Source organism: Talpa europaea, assembly GCF_964194135.1.
Source record: "Talpa europaea genome assembly, chromosome: 12".
NCBI lineage: Eukaryota > Metazoa > Chordata > Mammalia > Eulipotyphla > Talpidae > Talpa > Talpa europaea.
This window is the reverse complement of record NC_140079.1, coordinates 39,717,607-39,735,791: the sequence shown is the minus strand read 5'-3', so window position 1 is coordinate 39,735,791 and position 18,185 is coordinate 39,717,607. Positions and strand designations below refer to the sequence as shown.

The following is an 18,185-nucleotide window of genomic DNA, read 5'->3' as shown; positions in this document are numbered from 1 at the left end:
ATTCCTGATTCACTGGGTGAATGGGGCAAGTCACTCTGTCATTCTGGACCTAATCTGTCAAAAGGGGATGATTACACCCACATGTGGGAAAGGGAACAGCATGAGCAGAGGCCCTGAGTTGGAGCTGTGCCCTAGTGTTTAGAGGAACAGAAAGGAGGCAGCAGCTGGAGTGTAGTAAGTGAGGGAGAGAGTGGGAGGATGGAGAAAAGGGAGGTGACATGGGCAGATGCAAGGCCTGTGGGTTGAGGTGAAGACTTTGGCTCTTACCTGAATGAGGTGGGAATCAGAGTCCTACCCAAAGGCAGACCATAGGCAGAGGAGTGGGGAGGGGGTGGAGAAATCCACCTATCTTTCTCATCTCCATGTTTCCCACCTAGCCCAACAGCCAGAGAAGCCAGACTTACAGGACTTAAACCCAAGAGGTGCAGGCTGGGAGAGGCAGGGAGTGATAGGCAGGGAGTGATGGGCGGGGCCACACTTGCTAGCTCCCAGGCCAAAGTGGCTGGACCACTCTGGCAGGTGTGTGGGCTGCAGACACGTGCACATATCACATGCCCGGCTGCCAGCAGCCCTGCTAGCCCTGCTACCTTGGGGCTCAGTGGCAGGGTAAGAGGGTTCCCCTATTCTAGGTCTTCCTTCTGTGGGCACCCATCTGACACTTATCTACTGGGCAACTGGGACAAGTCACTGTGCCTCTCTGGGCCTCAGTTTCCTTATCTGTGAAAGGGAGATAATGACAGCACCCAAACACAGGAAAAGCTCTTAAGTACAGTTATGCCCTAGTACTGTTCTGCCTCAAATTCCACCTGGGACATTCAGGTTCAACCTGCTCACACAAGACTTGGAGGTGACCAAGGGTTTGGTTCATCCAAAGGATGAGTGAGGGGTGGAGAATTCTCTAAGATTAATGCAAGAAGTCTAAGGGAGAGAGTCTCCAGTGGAGATGGCTGGTTCCAGTGGATGTGGCTGGTTCAGTCCAGGCCCCAGGACTGGCGCACTGAGCTCCCACTTCTGTATCTTTCCTCCTCCAGAACCCGGCACAAGGGTACAGGATGGAGTCTTCAGGGTCCCCAGTCACTCCAGCCAAGGAAGGCCAAGAGGCTGAACACTTCTGTGCCTCAGTTTACCCATCTGTAAACTGGGGAAACAGGTCCTTCTGTTACAGGGCAGCCCCCATACAAAATGGGTTGACTGACTGTGAGTCCTCACCCACGTGCTTAAAGGGACTTATTAATACTCTACCTCAGGCACACACGAAAGGTTAATAAAAGGTTTATTTACAAGGGAAGGGCAAATGAGGAAATGTACAACTCAGGGAGTAAAGTGGGAGACGAAGTCTTAAATGCGTCCTACCCGATCCGCTGATCTGGAACCCCAAATGGCACTCTGAGAGCTGGCCTCAAGCCACCAGCGGGGTAGCCACCAGGCCAGCGAGAGAGTGACCCCAAGGCCCACCTGTCTGGTTTTATACCCAACCTGGCTGCTTAACCTCACCCCAGGGCCCAGCCACCTTCCCTTTGGTGGTGACGGGATTTGTCTTTCCCAGTGTCCTGATGGCTTGGTCTGGGGTGGGGGTGGGGTCCACAAAGCCTGCACGGGATTAGCTCAGGACATCCTTTCCCCCTCACACTTCCTCACAGGGAACTGCAGGCTGTGCTGAATGAAAGCTCCCTGTTCTGCGTATTATGGTGATTCCTGTGATGACCAGGCAGAGGGCAGAGCAAGCACCCCCAGGGGCTCGAGGCCCACTCCACAGCCTGGCCTCGGCCCGGGCGCCTCTCCCTCCCTGTCCCCTCACCGCCTCAGTTTCCACACTCCAGAGGCGCGGAGCGACCGGCGCACCCCAGCCCTCCGGCCGGCCGGCAGGGGCAGCACGGAGCGTCCCGGGACACCCGGAAGGGCCCCGCCCCCGCCGGCCCCGCCTAGTCTGGGCTGCCGAGAACCGGGAGGCGGCGGCGGTGGCAGCGCGCGGGGAGGACGGTGCGCGCGGCGGAGCGGCGGGCCGCGGGGAGACGCGCTGGGCGCCATGGCGGCCGCCGAGCGCCGCGCCTTCGCACACAAGATCAACAGGTAGCGCGGTCGCCAGCCCCCTCCTCGAGCCTCCCCCACGTGTCCCGGCCCCGCCCCGGCCCGGCCCTCCCCGCTGGGGCGCCCCCCGCGCTGCCCCCTTCCGCCTGGGCGGGGTCCCGCCGGCCGGCTCCTGTCCGGGTCGCGCGGTGGCGGGGGCGCGTGTGAGCTGCGGGGCCGGGGGTTGCGTCTGAACTGCGAGCGCGATGGCGCCTGAAGCCCGCAGAGCGGATTGGACCCGTGGGGGCGTGTCCGGGGGCCTTCCTGGAGGAGGAGGCGCGGGAAAAGCGGGTGCGCGGCAGCTTCGCCAAGGTCCCCATCTCCCGGCCCCTCCACGGTCCCCCAGCCCAGAGGTGGAGAGTGAGGGGGCCTTTGCCTTTCATCCATGCTTGGTGTGGGCCAGAGATGCTCCAGGTGCTAGAATTTGAGATCAGAATTGTGCTACCGGTGGCCTTGGAACTCCTTCGGGAAGTTTCTCCCTGCTCGTTTCCCCGCCAGGGTCCCGTGTCCAGCTGTCGGGGGACAGGGACAGCTGTGGATGTCCTCCCACCCCCATCCCTGCCTCAGGCTCTCCCAGCACCGGCTGGTGGCTCTGGGGATGGATGGGTGATTGAATGGAGGGAGTGGGGGCTGGGGACAGAACCAGCTGGTGGGCGGACTGGGGGAGGGGACAGGCGCCAGGCTCTGGGGGATCCATTTCCGTGGCCACTAGGGATTTTGAGGCCTCCTCCTGAAAGGAAGATGTCGGGTTCTCTGGGACTGACGACCCTTTCCTCCTTTGTGGTCTTTGCTTCCACAGGAGTTTCAGTATCTTCTTTGGGGTCCTCTCCACAGGGGACTTATCAGTGACCACTCCCAAGTGAAAGAGGCACTCTGTGGGTTAGGCGCTGACCTGGCAGCAACACAAGAGAGGGCCCCACCCTTGGGGGCAGATACAGTGGGGGAGACAGATGAGAAGTGAGAGATACAATAGAGTACATTACATGTTAGTGATAAGTGCTAAGGGGGTGATGCCAAACAAGGCAGAGAAAGGGCAGGACAGATGTCCGAACACAGGGAGGGGCAAGTGCAAAGGCCCTGAGGCAGGAACAGGTATCCTGTGTTCCAAGATCATCAGAGGAGGCCAACCAGGTTGGCTCAGAGTGAAGAGGACAGTGGAAGCAGATCATGCAAGGCCTTACCCTGAGTGAGGTGGAAGCCATCAGGAACTCTGAACAGAGGAAGGACTTGATGTGGTAGTGGGCAATTTTTATGTTCTTGCATCTCTGGATCTTCTCTCTGAGTCTGGGAACATTATTGCCTTCTGTTTCTTTGCCTTCCATTCCCTATGTCCCTGGGTCCTGACTTCCATTCAAGACAGAAAAAAGGGTTCTGGGTCCCACCTTGGGGAACAGATGCTTCTGAGTCCAGGGTAAGAAATGCTGAGAAAGATCTTGGAGCCCTAGTGAACCACAAGCAAATGACTCAAGTCTTCCAGCCTCTCTGCCAATGTCTCCAGAGCATTAGGCACCCGGGTGCTCAGACCTGAGCCTGTATTTACCTACTTGCTCATTTAATCATGCATTTCATAAATATCATATTAACTCTCATATTAAACAGTTCCCCCTTTTTCCTAACAAATAGATTCTTAAAAAAAAAGATTTTGGGTAAACGCTTACAAATATAAATAACATAAGCAAATGTTATTTTATGCCATATAATTGGCTAATCTTTTCACTTGTACTGTTTAAAATAAAATATGATATAGGATGATCGTAGTGACCAGCACTTATATGCTTGTCCCATGCTGATTCCCAGGTGGGATGTTATTTGTTTAGTTGTCCAATGACATAGATATAGCTATGGAAATGTAGGGTCACGGTGGCAGGTCTCTTAAGGGTTTCTCAGACTCCTGAGCTCATGAGCCCAGGAACATGTTATCCCAGTGCCCAGAGTAATCTCAGAAACCGTGCCTCTCCTGTCATCCAGGTCCCCAAGCATGATTATTTGTTTTTCCAGGGAGTCCGAGAGCAGCATTTTCGTTCTGTACTCACTAGTCTGATGTAGGGCAGTTTGTGTATCTTACACATTGCCTAAGAAGGCCTCGGTCACCGAGGGAACGCATATATGATGGTGGCTCCATGCTATGCCATGGAGCCTAGGTGTGCAGTAGACTGCACTATCTAGGTTTGGGTAATTGCTCTCTGTGCTGTTTACACAACCATGAAATCACTTAACAATGCATTTCTCAATGTACACCTGTCATTAAGTGACAAGTAACTGCAATGGTTTATTGGAGAGGATGACATGGTAGGGCACAATGAGACACACTGACAAAACTCCAGAGCTACTTAAGGGATTTCAACATGTCCCTTCTGCCCCACCTATGAATATAACTGCAAGCACAAGTGCATATTACTTTTTTACCTTTCAAAAAATTGTGATGTATGGCTTGCGTACAGAGAAGTGTGGGGAATAAAGAGTACAGGCACTCTTAATGATGGGGATATGGTCTGAGAGATGCGTTGATGGGTGATTCTGTCACTGTACAAATGTCATAGTGTGTAATTACTCAACTCCGGATGGTACAGCCTTCTACATATCTATACTATCTGTTATAGCCCTTTGGGACCACTGTCATGGGTCAATGGCTGACCAAAATGTCATCCTCACTTGCATTATGGTTTCTCCATCCTGGTCATCTCCCTGTCCACCCTGAGTTAGTTTTGCCTGTTTTAAAAGTTTCTGTAAATGGAATCATATGGGATGTTGAGTCCTGTGTGCCCAGCATCTTTCACCTAGCATGATGTTAGGCGCTCTCATCTGTACTGTTGTCTGTAGTGAAGTTTGTCCCTTTTCATTGCTACATAGTATTTCCCTGCCTGTGTGTTCTCCACCTTCAGTTTAGGAATATGGAGCAGTCATGGTCAAGGCTGCCATGAACATTCTTAGCTGTGTGTTTCTTCCTGAGTAGCTATGCCTCAGATTGCTGACTTGGCATATCTTCAGCTTTGCTTGATAATTATAGTTGGTTTTCAAAGGAGTTCTCCCAGCAGCTGGTGAGAGTTCCTGTTGCTCCATATCCTCTCCGGCACTTTCTGCCAGTCCAGGAGGGGAAGGGTGGGTGTGAAGAGGAATCTCTGTGGTTTTATATGGATTCATTTTCTTCCCTCACTTTTGGCACAAGTGGGGTCACTCACATTCATGGTTTCTGTCATTCTTGTTCTGACTTTATTGTCCTCCCTGTGAGGGTACACTGCAGTTAATCCAGCCAGCCCATTTTCACCTTAGAGGATTTATCTCATCAATAACTATAACTACCACCAGACTTTGCAGTTTCCCTCCTTGCAATTCTGAGATCATATTCTGGGAGAAACCACTAGATTCAGCTCTACACTTTGCCTCCCTTTCTGAAACATGCTCCATTAGGGGCATCGGATGCAGATCTGTTAAGGCAATGAGAACAAAGGTAGAGCTGCCCTTTGTGCAGCAGAGAAGGCAGTGGGAGGGCAGGTCATGGTCAAGCAGCATGCACCATGCCTGCAAGACTCCCACAGGGGCACATGAAGAAGGCAGGTTTCAGGCAGGATGGACTCAAGGTTTTGTCAGTGTATAGACAACGTTGAAGTTCCAGGACTGGACACCAGCAGTGTAGGGCATAAGTGTGGCAGAGTACAGGCAGTTTCCAGAGCATCCATTCTTGGTACTGCTCCTTGTTGTAGGTGGCAATGTCCTTTGGCCAGCCAGATTTGGTTCTGGATCCCATTCTGTTTTGCTGTGTGACTCTGGTGCTTCATGACTCCTCTCTGAGCTTCACTCACCTTTGGAGTGAGGGCCAGGCTCCTTTTTGAAAACATGATGACCTCTGGCTTTAATTGAGCACTTACTGGGTACAAGGCCCCATACTTGAACAGATCAATAAGGTCTGGGCACTATCCTGAGCCCAGAGGCCCAGAGAGAAAGGAGGATACCCAGCACCAAGTACAGACTCTGTAATTGGCTCCCATGGCCACTGTATTATAGACCCAGCCCTTCCCCTCTCTTGAGAGCCTCTATTTAAGGCCAAAGACAAAATGAAGCTGGAGGCCCAGTTCTCCCTCTTTACCCCCTCCCTACTCTGAGGCAGCAGCTGCAGAACAGCTGGGACCAGGGTATAGACAGTCCCCTATCCCAGCATCTTTTGTAAATCACCTCCCAGGCCCTTGTATGCCCAGAGAAGTCAGTTCAAATTTGGGGGATTTAAGGACAAATCCCTAATTTTGAACACCCTTTGAATTTCACAGAAGCTCCTCCCCTACCCCACGCCCAGGCTTCCTCCTCAGTTAATAAAAACAAGGCTCTGGGAGAGCGAACCAAGGAAATAAATAGAATACATGTTAGAAAATGAGGGAGACTGGGGTCTCAACCTCAGGGCCCCCATGTCGGATCAGGGTCATGGTCAAGCTTTGTTTGACCCACATGAATTTTAGTTCAGAAGTTTCCAGAAGGAGTCAAAACTCCCACTGGGCCCAGTTTTCCTGCTCCCCTGTTTTACCTGGTCCACAGCACACATTCATCTCATTAGTGGCTCAAGGACCCTCAGGTTTGCAATCCTATTTGGGACACAACTTTTTATTATATAAACTTAATAGGACACAGAAAAGTAGGAAATTTTCTGTGGGGCCTTTTGTCTTGATTTTAAGGGGGACTAAGACTCAGAAAGTGTACCCCACCTACTCAAAGTCACACAGCTAAAAGATCTGGGTTTCCACCAAAACACAGTGGATTTCGGCAAGTTGGACCCAAATGGAGATTGGGATGGACTCACTCATTCCACCAAAACACACAAAAAAAATTCATTGGGCTCAGGTTCCAGTACTGGAGCCTCACTGGGCACCACACGGTCCTAACTCCTGCCTTCACAGAGACCCAGTGGAGCAGGGGTCACCATGCTCAGAGCCTTTGCACTTGCTATTCCTTCTGCCTGGCACAGTCTTCCTCCAGATAACTGCATGGCTTTTTCCTCTCTTGACTTTTCAAACTCAGCTGGAGGAATCGAGGGCCTGGAGGAATCCCTACCCACCCTGGATCTGCCCCATATTCCTGTGCTGACCCTCTCCCCTGTGGGTCTAGCCCCATTCACCCTTATCCTCCATGACTTTGAAGGCCAGCATAGATGCTGGTGGCTCAGGAAAGCCACAGCACTGACCTTGATTGTGGTGGGCTCCAGGGGTCACACTGGCCTCTTACATATGGTCAGCTTCAGACTACCTGAGAATGCAAATATGGCGTGCCCATCATGAGGTCTAATGGGTAAACTGAGGTTCAGGGTGGAAGTGACTTGCCCAAGGTCCCCTAGCAAGCATGGGATAGGGCTCACATTCTGGATGGGGTACAGAGGGCAGAGTGGAATAAATTTTGGGGATCCCAGGATGGGCTGAGATTCCCACAGATGAGGAAGCAGGGGCTGGTGGGACAGGGTTCGATCCCTGGCAGGGGGAGGTGGGTGGGAAAATGTGGGAGGGCCTGTGACCCCTCATGACCTGCTCAGCCCTGCCCAGCGCAATTGCCACCATATGTGCTTGGGCCAAGGGTAGAGGTTGGAAGGGCCCAGGCTGGGGGGAGTTCAGGTGACTGTGTATTTGCCACAGCCCTGGGACCCTCAGGTTGACATCTGTGGATCCCTAACCCCAGATTCTCTTGGCCTGAGGTGGTTTGTTTTTTGGTTTTTTTTCTTATCACCATCTGGATTTTCCCCTCATAGAATGAATTTTTTGGCCCCACTGCTCAAGTTTTCCCATTCCTGATGATGACCCCTTCTTGTCCTCACAGGACGGTGGCTGCAGAGGTGCGGAAGCAGGTATCCCGGGAACGCAGTGGCTCCCCCCACTCTAGCAGACGCAGCAGCAGCTCCCTGGGGGTAAGTGTTAGTTGGCGCCCCCAGGTCACTGCCCTCTGACAGAGGTAGGGTTTCCCCTCTGCCAGGGTTCTGTCCCACCCATCCCTCCTCCTAGTACCCTGTCCTGCGGGGAAGCTAAGACTCAGGGGAGGAGACCCTTTCCTGGTCCCAGTGGTGTCCTCCATTCCTGTTTCCTTGAGCGGGTAGGGTGGTCCCTATCACTGCAGCTGCTTCCTGGAGCGGAGGGAGTGACAGCCCTATGGGTGGTCGGGGATGGGGGTGGGGAGCCGCCTGCTCCAGCCTGCTGTCACCCCATCTCCTGCTGCCTGGACCACCCAGATGGAGGGAGGGTGGGAGCTGTGGTGGAGATGGGGCATGGCAGCTTTTTCTCTGCAGTGGGAGGGGGCAGGGCCTTCCTGCTGCAGGGCCTTAGAAATTGTCTTTCTTTGCTGCAGTCAACTTGTCCTTCCTTCTGCCATTAGTTCCCTGCCTTTCCAGGCTCCAGGGTGTGATTTCCTGCCTGGGAAGAGGGGCCGGACAAGCCAAGCTGGGCTGGGGGTGGAGAGTCTGAGGTCACTGTTTTCCATGGCATCTCCACAGTTCGAACACCCTCCATGGCTCCCTCTGCCCTTATGATCAAGTTCCAGCTTGTGCCCACCCCATCCCCCACTCTGAGCCCCCAGGAGAGGGGTCACAGCCTCTTTGCTCTGACCCAGGTCCCACTGTCTGAAGTCATTGAGCCCTTGGACTTTGAAGACGTGCTCCTGAGCCGACCACCAGATGCTGAGCCCGGGCCCCTCCGGGACCTGGTCGAGTTCCCAGCTGATGACCTGGAGCTGCGGCTGCAGCCCCGGGAATGCCGAACCACAGAGCCAGGAATCCCCGAGGATGGGTGGGTTCAGCTCCACACCCTTCCTGTCCCAAATTCCATTCTACTTCCATGACTCCCATCAACATCCCCTTTCCATGAAGCTCCAGAATCCAACAGTCCTGAGTCTGGCTGTGTGACCTGGGACAAGCACCCTTCCTCTCTGAGTCCCCATCTCCCCATGTCTGAAATAGATGGAGTGTAAGTCCTACCTCACAGACCGCAAGGACAATTAACACAGGGCTTTGCCTCTGATAATTCCGATTTTACTTTGCCACAGAAAGCTGGATGCCCAAGTGAGGGCAGCAGTAGAGGTGTACACAGAGGATTGGGTCATTGCCCACAGGAGGTGAGTCTGGCTCTGGGGCAGTCTTGAGGGCAGAGGGTCAAGGGACCGGGTCTGAACCCAGAAGCCCCACGTCATTGTGTGTAGCTGGTCCTCCTGTTTACCTGCCCTGTCTTGTAAGTTGGCCAGACTTCTCTGGTGGGGCACAGGCAGGACAGATGGCATGGTATCACACGTGCCCCACAGGTACATCACAGCACATTGGGGAACCCTGGCCCCTGCCACCCATCCAGCCTCACCTCCTCCTAGGTACCAGCATCTGAGTGCAGCGTACAGCCCCATCACCACAGAGACGCAGCGAGAGCGGCAGAAGGGCCTCACCCGCCAGGTCTTTGAGCAGGATGCTTCTGGGGATGAGAGGTCCGGCCCCGAGGACTTGGTGAGGGAGCCCCTCGCAGGGGTCACTGCAGGGGTATGTGTATAGGTTCCAGCCCCAGCTCTCTATCATTTGTGGAGGGAATAACCCAAGTAGCATTGAACCCCAAAGGAAATACGTTAGCCCTGTGAGTGAAAAGTCAAGCGTAACACATTTATAAAGTGCTTTAAGTATATGAAATGCTTTATGTTTATCCTTACCTTTCAACCTATGAGTCAGGGCAACCATTACATCCATTTTGCAGATTAAAAAAACTGAGACACAACAGGGCAATTAGAGGGCCTTCACCAGACCATTGGGTCTTGAGCTTGTCTTTGCCAATCAACATTTATTGAGCACCTACTTTATAATACCCCATAGTTACTATTTTCACACATAGATAGGAGAGATAGGGACACTGAGGACCTTAGAGGTGGGGGTAGGCCCAGGGCCACAGAGTTAAGCTGGGATTTGAACCAGAGCAGTCTAGCTCTGTCCTAGTTGGGTCTGGGAAGTCAGGTAGGGTCCTGGCCAGAGACAACCCTAGTGGGAAGAACTCTTCCTCCCTGGCAACAGTGAGTCCTGGGGAAGATTCTCATCCCCATGGGGCCAGCAGATGTTGTGTTCTGATTAGCCAGATGCAGATCATAGTTGAAGAACAGAATTTAGGAATAGGAGTAACCTCCCCCAATAATGGTAAAGGAGAAGAGCATCCCAGGCAGAAGTTTCTAAAAAGTGGGTTGTCAAGGCTCCCAGGTGACTGTTGTAATGGTGACCCCGTGCCCCTCGCCCTCAGTTTCCCTGTCTGTAGAATGTAAGTAGAATGAAGGTGCATCCAGCTGGTGCTCAAAGCTTGCATATTCTCCACTAGCAGGATGACCCCCGGCACTGCTCCGGCTCCCCAGAGGACACGCCACGAAGCAGTGGTGCCTCTGGCATCTTTGACCTGAGGAACTTGGCAGCCGACTCGTTGCTGCCCTCGCTACTGGAGCGTGTGGTCCCCGAGGATGTAGACCGGCGCAATGAGTCCCTGCGCCGGCAACACCGGCCCCGAGCCCTGCTTGCCCTCTACCCGGCACCAGACGAGGTGGGTGCCTGCTAGCCTGCACAGGCACTGAGGCCAGCGGCCACTGCACTGATATGTATCCCTGTATATACTCTACCAACATTTGCTTGGTGCATACTGTATACTCTGTATTTTTATTTTTTTTTTATTTTTTAAAAATTTATTTATTTATACAAGAATGGGGGTACAGGCCAGAGGTGCAGGAGGGTGAGAGAATTCACCAGAGACAGAGCGCGGAGCAGAACAGGCAGACAGATCGAAAACACTGCAGAGGGGAGCAGCAGACGAGACAGGAGAGTTTGCTGTGCCATATGGGTAGCTCCCTGGCCGGCCGGGAATCAAACCCTCTGGGCTGCAGATAGCTTCACAGCACTGCGCTCAACCTGCTGCATCACTGGGGAGGCCCTACCCTGTATTTTTATGCAATGACTTTTATTAGCCACCTACTATATAGCCCTATATTTATTAACCAACATTTATTGGATACCTACCATGTATCTTTATATTTATTTAACTAATATCTATTACACACCTACTGTATCATCATCTTGTTAATCAAACAGCTTTTAAGCAACCAATATTTATTGAACATCTGCTGCATATGCTTAAATTTATCCAACCAACATTTATTGGGCATCTAGTGTATACCAACATTTTTATTCCATAACTTTTTTGGACACTTACCATATATTCATAGTCTTATCAGCCTAACCTTTATTGGTCATCTGCTCTATACTCATCTATTCAACCAATATTAATTATATGCCTACTGTGTAGTTCTTTATTTAATCAAACAGTATTTAAACAACTAATATTTATTGAGCACCTAATATATATACCTATAGTTATTCAACAGACTTTTATTGGGCACCTTGTTTATACTCCTGTGTCTTCATTCAGGGGATTATTAAGTATTTACTATAAGCAGTATTAATTGGTTACATCCCTATGTGTGTGCAATCAACATTAATTGCTTTCTATATATTTCTATGTTTATCCAACCAACTTTCAGTAGGTTCCTATGGTATAGCTCTGTATTTTTTCAACCAACAGGTATGACAGATACTAGGGATAGAACCATGAAGATAATACAGACCCAGTGGGTCAGTCCCTTTCCTCAGAGTTCACAGCCTAGTGGAGGAGAGGATCCCCATACCACCACTGACACAGGAAATTACATGCCAGACATAGCAGTACGTGACAAGGTGCCAGTAATTATCCCTCACATAGCCCTCAGTGACCCAGAGTTGTGAACACCTGGGGGAGGTGCCTGCCCAGACCTTGGGGCCTACGGAAGGTTCCCTGGAGGAAGTGTTGGCTAAGCTTTTTTTTTTTTTTTTAAAGATTTATTTATTTATTTATACAAGCACTGGGTAGTCAGAAGCGCGGGAGGGTGAGAGAATTCACCAGAGCCAGAGCGGGGAGCAGAGCAGGCAGAAGGACTGAAGTACACTGCTGAGGGGAGCAGCGGGCGGTAGGAGAGGTCTGCGCGCCATGTGGGACCCTCCTCCGGTGGCCGGGGAGCATCCGGGCATCGAACTGGCACTGTAGAGGCTGCGGACAACTTCGCAACCCAGCGCTCAACCGCTGCGCCACCGGGGAGGCCCGTGTTGGCTAAGCTTTGACCCAAATGATGAGCAGCCAATGGCCAGATAAGGAGGAGAGGAAAAGAAGGTTATTCCAGGTAGAGGAAACAGGTTATTCCAGGTAGAGGAGCCTGTGGTAAGGGACTATAAGAAGTTTAGTCAGGCTGGGGGCAGAGCTGGCCTCAAGCCACGTATCCCAAGCCCTTCTTGCAGGACATGTCCCAGCTTCCCCCTGTCACCACCCCTGATCTTGGCAGGATGAGGCTGTGGAACGCTGCAGTCGCCCAGAGCCACCCCGAGAGCACTTTGGACAGAGGATCCTAGTCAAGTGTCTGTCGCTTAAGTGAGTGTGCTAATCACCCCTTCCTTTAGACATGCTGGCAAACCACGCTTCCTTTAGACATGCTGGCAGTGAGGCGTGGAACTCACTGTGGGTGCCGTGCGATTCCTGGACACAGCCCTGAGACCCACAAGGCTGCCCCTGGGCTTTTAGGAGGGAAATTACTTCCCTTTTCATTGTTCAAAGCCCCCAATCCTTAAGTGCCAACTGTGTGCCAGGCTCTGCTATTAGCCCTTCACGTATATACACTCTTCACCACCACCTTGTCAAGTGGGTACGGCTGGGGAAGCCAAGGCACAGAGTAGTGAAGTCATTGTACCCAAGACCACAGGGCTCATGACAGCAGAGTCTGCTTTGCTGCTGGAATCCAGGCTGGAGGGGGTGCTGGTGACCCCAGGCCTGGCTTCTAGCCACCCGAGGCCCCTTCCACATCACTCCCAGGGAGCAGCCAGAAATGCGTGGGAACAGAACTGAACAGGATGTGGCCTTGGACCCCAGCCTGGCCCTGCCCCTCCCCACCCTGAGTTCCTGCCTGGACAGGGAGGGGAGGCAGGAAAAGGAGGTCCCGGTCTGGCCTGAGGCCCTGGTGGGTCTCCTGCCCCAAGCACAAGGGCTGGGAACTGGCTCTGAGGGTTCCTCCAGTCATGTAACACACATTGAGCACCAACTGTGTGCAAGGCATGTAACCACATGATGATCCCACGGGGCCTCAAGAGAGGTGTGCAGGGCTCTGATTCAGTGTGGGGGTTGGGGCTTCCCTGAGGAGGAGGCGGGCAAGGCTGAGACGAGAGGAGGAAAGAGAATAGTCTAGTGGGTGCTGCCTGGAGAGGGGCAAATGAGAACAAAAGGTAGGTGGGGCTGGGTCACCCGGGATCTTGTTTTTTGAGCAGTGAGGAGTCTTAAATTTAAAGTTTTAAAATGCTTCCTTTGAAGGGACATGGTGCATGGGAAGAACAAAGCAAATTAAGATAAGGAAAAAGTATGGGGGTCTGTCAAGTAAATGTGGATGGCAGAAAGGAGGGACAGGGAGCTCCGGGATCAAGAATTTCAAGACGGGGGGCACTGTTTTGTAAATGTTGCCTCCATGCCACCTGAACAAGGGCCGTGGTTGTGAGAGAAGGGGTTTTTGTGTGAGCTACTCAGTGAGAGAAGCATTGGGAAACCAAAACACCTCTGTGCCTCAGTTTTCCATACACATCTTTCCTGTGAGCCCTTAAATGGCGGTTTCCTGTAGCCCAACAGGAATCAGGCTGCTCTGCTCCTCCTTCCCCTTGTGCCAAGGCTGAGTTGGGTCTCGAAGGAGTGGTAAGAGTGCCAGGGACAGCCCCTCCCACAGAGCTTCCATTTACCCACAGGTTCGAGATCGAAATTGAGCCCATCTTTGGCATCTTGGCCCTGTATGATGTGCGGGAGAAAAAGAAGGTAGGAGCCCTTTCTTCTCCTTCCTCTCCCCGCGCCCTCCTTGCCAGGCTTTAGACTTCCTGGAGGCCATGGTCCAGCTTTCCTCTCATGTCTCCAGATCTCAGAGAACTTCTACTTCGACCTGAACTCAGACTCCACAAAGGGATTGCTACGGACCCACGGCACCCACCCTGCCATCTCTACCCTGGCCCGCTCTGCCATCTTCTCTGTGACCTATCCCTCGCCTGACATTTTCCTGGTCATCAAGGTGCCTGCTGGGATTGGGCAGGGTGATAATGTCCCTGTTCTCATGGAAGGAGATACTGTCACCAAAGAGAGTGATCTGGACTGTCCTGGGGGCAGCACAGGCAGCGGGGGGGGGGGGGCTCAGAGAAGACTCTTAACTCAGGTGGGGAGAAATGACCGAGGACTATGCAAGATGACATGCAGATGCATATTTAAAAGATTTTTTTAAGGTGACCATTTTTTTTAATTTAGTGGAGAGGAGAAACCTAGTGGGCACATTTGTTTGGGATTTTTTATTTCTAGGAGTGAGCTCAAATTTCCTTTCCCAAAACATGCAGTGAGGTTATAATAATAACACTAATTGAGCCCTCTATGCAGGCACTGCTCCTGGTCAGTCAGGCTTTGTTGGGATTCCTGCTTTTACTCCTCAGACTTGTCATGGCTCCCACCTCGCGTATGGGTAAACAGGCACAGATAGGTAGGGACCTGCACAGGATCCCACAGTCCCCTGAATGGTGAAGGTTAGAGTCTAGGCCTGATGGCTCAGAGCCAGACTTGGAGTGGTCTCTATTTATACTAACAGAAAAATGCAAACGTAGGCAAAATATGGAGTTTGGGCTTTGTGGTAGATTCAAAGGGTGAGGAGGAGGCAGCTGATCAAGGAAGCTATCTGCTAGTGCTCAATCCTGAGGACAGTGGGAGGTGTTGGAGTAAGAGCATTAGCTGGAAGGGGTATCTAGTGGTCCATGAAAGGTCCAAGATGCTGGGGGCTGGGTCAGGAGGCCAGGGTCTGGGCAGCACCTCACTGGGCCTGCCTGCTCCTCAGCTGGAGAAGGTGCTACAGCAGGGGGACATCAGCGAGTGTTGCGAGCCCTACATGGTAATGAAGGAGGTGGACACAGCCAAGGTAAGCTCTTGGAGGCTGGTCCTGGTGGTAAAGGGGCCACTTGGAGGGACAGATCTTGGATTCAGCTGACTTAGAGCACTGAGCTTGTGTGTGTGTGTGTGTGGTGGGGGGGTCTCCCCACAGAACAAGGAGAAGCTGGAGAAGCTGCGCTTGGCAGCTGAACAGTTCTGCACCCGCCTGGGCCGCTACCGCATGCCCTTTGCCTGGACGGCAGTACACCTAGCCAACATCGTTAGCAGCGCTGGGCAACCAGACAGGGACTCAGACTCTGAGGGCGGTGAGAAGGCCTGGCTGTCAGGCAAGGGGCGGGGTTCCCAAGAGTGTGGGAGGGGCGCCCTCTACTGATTAGATTTGGGATCACCCCTGAGTCACGGAGTCTGCCCCTCTAGATCTCATCTCTAAGCACGCTTCCATCACTGTCACTGTCTCCCCCAGAGCGCCGACCTGCCTGGACTGACCGCCGCCGGCGGGGGCCCCAGGACAGGACAAGTAGTGGGGACGATGCCTGCAGCTTCTCCAGCTTCCGCCCAGCCACACTAACTGTCACCAACTTCTTTAAACAGGTGTTGTGGCTGCGGGCCAGGGGGCTTTGGGAAGGGCATCAGGGCCATGCCCACCATTACCCTCCTGTGAATGCATTGGCCCCAGCAGCCCTGGGCCCTCAGCCCTAGCTCACAGGGGCATCCCATGCAGGAGGCCGAGCGGCTGAGTGATGAGGACCTCTTCAAATTCTTGGCCGACATGCGGCGGCCATCATCCTTGCTGCGGCGCCTGCGGCCTGTGACGGGTAAGTGGCATGAGGTGTAGTTCTCAACAAACACACAGTGAGCATCTGCCATGCCAGGCCCTGGGAACCTAGCAGTGACCATGATAGAAAAATCCTTGACTATAGGGGTATCTAGTGGTCCATGAAAGGTCCAAGATGTTGGGGGTAGGGTGGGGAGGCCAAGGTCTGGGCAGCACCTCACTGGGCCTGCCTGCCCCTCAGCTGGAGAAGGTGCTACAAGTACCAGAATAAGACAGTAGGTGGATGTGGGATGCGGTGGCAGAGGGAAATAGGTCCTGAGGCAGAACTGATCACACGTTGGGGTGAGAGATGGAAGTGACTTCTGGCCTTGCTACCTAAAGGACAGACCCACCAGAGGGCATTGTGGGAAAATCAGATCCCGGATCCCAAGGCCCAGAGAGGATAGGGCTGGGCCTGGAATCTCCCAAACAGCTATAAATCTGCTTCCTCTCCCTAGCCCAGCTCAAGATTGACATCTCCCCTGCACCCGAGAACCCCCACTTCTGCCTCTCCCCGGAGCTGCTTCATGTCAAGCCCTACCCAGACCCCAGGGGCCGACCCACCAAGGAGATCCTGGAGTTCCCTGCTCGAGAGGTCTACGCCCCTCATACCAGCTACAGGTAGACACCGCTGGGCACTCAGGCATTGCGCTCAGTGAAGTCCCCCTTTTTCCCAGACACAGTCACCCAGAATGAGATGCCACTGCTCTGCTTTATTGAGAGGGGTATAGGCATGAAGGGGTGCATGTTCTTTCTCCACCCCTCTTGATGCAGCCACGTCCTCCGCTGTGTCCCCGCCTTCTTCTCTCTCGGCTCTGGGACCGGAAGTGGCCTGGTTCCCTGGCCGGCCCTGGCCGGCCCCAGCGGTCTGGCGGCTTCTCCCTGTGCTGGTGCTGTGTCGGGCTTGGAAACTCCCCTTGGGGCATGACTGGTCCTCACTTTCTCCCAGGGAGGCTCAGGCCGGGTGTGCCTCGGTATGGAGTCTGGGAGGGAGAAGAGGCACAGTCAAGGCAAGAGGGCCCCCAATCCAGCTGCCTTGCATACTTCCCTGCCCAGATGTCCCATGTGACCAACCCCCAGCACACTTACCTCTCCTGGATCTGTTGCAGCCGGTGCTGCTGTGCTACTATCTCCTGTCTCTGTCGCTGCACATGGCCTGTGAGGGCCCACACAATGTGGCTTTGTTTATCAGCATGGGCCTGTGAGGTTAGGACAGAAATCTTAATGGGAAGCCACCTCACCCCTCTCATCCTTTGATGCTGTCCAGAACCCCACCCCTCAGTGCACCTTCCCTGTCAACTTGCTATCTGTAAAATGAGATAAAATAGAACTTTCTTTGTGGCCTTGCTGTACGCATGCTGTGGATTTTGAAAGAACATGAAACAGTGCTAGGTAACTTCCTAGACACTGAGGAAATGTCACCATTTGCTCCAGTTGTAAGCGTTTACTTGGTGCCTGCTTATATCCTGCCGTGTGCTGAATATGTTATCTACACTGAGTCCCTGGCCCTGCTCTGAGTCCTCAGTTTTCTGTTTACACGTGAGGAAACTGAGGCATGGAAAGGGGCGAGGGGGGTCTCTGGCACTCAAGTTTCTGAAGATAGAAATCAGAGTCTTAACTCCCTCAGGGATGGAAATTTCTTACCTTTAAGATCTCAAATTCTTGGCGGGCATGGCCAAGCCACACGCCCTTTAGCTGAACTTCAAGCCGCTGCATGCTCTCCAATAGCACCTGCTGTCCCTGGGCCACCTCTTCTAGTGCCTCGGTTATGGCCTCTGCCTGCTGCTTTAGAACATCTTCTTCCACCTGATTAACAGATAGCGGGGTGTTGGTAGGATGACCAACTCATCATTTACCTGGGACTTAATTGATTTTAACCCTGAAAGTCCCAGATTCTGGGAGCCCCGCAGTACTGGGTAAACCCAAGCAGTTGGTCACCTAAGACATTAACTCTGCCATAAACTCTGTTCACCCCGCAATACCCAGATGGCAGCGCCTACCTGCATTTCCAACAGGCTTGTGCGTAGCTCCTGGGCTGCATCCCGCCCCTGGCTGACCTCCTGTCCCAGGAGTCCCAGCACTTGATCATAGCGGCCCAGGCTGTGTCCAGCCTCTGTCAGCTGTGTCTCTATGTTCCTGTACACGCCATTGAAGGCCTGGCCCAGCTGCAGGACACCATGGAAGAGCAGGGTCAGCTCCTCATGCTGTGCTGGCTCTGGACCACCCATGGGAGCTGCCATGGTCGGCCAGGCCACCGTTGCCAAATTGTACAGCAGGCACAGCATGAGCATGGGCATGACTGGTGGTCTGGTGATGCAGCCACGGTGCCGTTGTCACAGCTTATATGCCTGAACACTCCC

The 18,185-nt window shown here is 53.1% G+C and overlaps 2 protein-coding genes across 4 annotated transcripts in view; one reads left to right on the top strand and one right to left on the bottom strand.

Moving 5' to 3' along the window:
* The first annotated feature begins 1,925 nt into the window (after nucleotides 1-1,925).
* DOCK6 (dedicator of cytokinesis 6) overlaps nucleotides 1,926-18,185 on the top strand; it is a 40,340-nt gene continuing 24,080 nt past the window's right edge. For all 3 annotated transcript variants that reach the window (XM_084250965.1, XM_084250964.1, XM_084250963.1), the window contains exons 1-14: nucleotides 1,926-2,070; nucleotides 7,858-7,945; nucleotides 8,641-8,816; nucleotides 9,073-9,141; nucleotides 9,388-9,517; nucleotides 10,368-10,580; nucleotides 12,403-12,488; nucleotides 13,841-13,907; nucleotides 14,005-14,154; nucleotides 14,959-15,039; nucleotides 15,163-15,316; nucleotides 15,475-15,602; nucleotides 15,733-15,826; nucleotides 16,284-16,446. In XM_084250965.1, the coding sequence (XP_084107091.1) occupies nucleotides 2,027-2,070; nucleotides 7,858-7,945; nucleotides 8,641-8,816; nucleotides 9,073-9,141; nucleotides 9,388-9,517; nucleotides 10,368-10,580; nucleotides 12,403-12,488; nucleotides 13,841-13,907; nucleotides 14,005-14,154; nucleotides 14,959-15,039; nucleotides 15,163-15,316; nucleotides 15,475-15,602; nucleotides 15,733-15,826; nucleotides 16,284-16,446 (1,643 nt within the window). In that variant the 5' untranslated portion in view covers nucleotides 1,926-2,026. The remainder of the gene's footprint in view (nucleotides 2,071-7,857; nucleotides 7,946-8,640; nucleotides 8,817-9,072; nucleotides 9,142-9,387; nucleotides 9,518-10,367; nucleotides 10,581-12,402; nucleotides 12,489-13,840; nucleotides 13,908-14,004; nucleotides 14,155-14,958; nucleotides 15,040-15,162; nucleotides 15,317-15,474; nucleotides 15,603-15,732; nucleotides 15,827-16,283; nucleotides 16,447-18,185) is intronic.
* ANGPTL8 (angiopoietin like 8) lies at nucleotides 16,911-18,122 on the bottom strand (the record flags this gene model as incomplete). The annotated part of the gene is made up of 3 exons (XM_084250966.1): nucleotides 16,911-17,024; nucleotides 17,470-17,631; nucleotides 17,826-18,122. 3 exons carry the CDS (start codon nucleotides 18,120-18,122, stop codon nucleotides 16,911-16,913), a joined length of 573 nt encoding a protein of 190 aa, XP_084107092.1.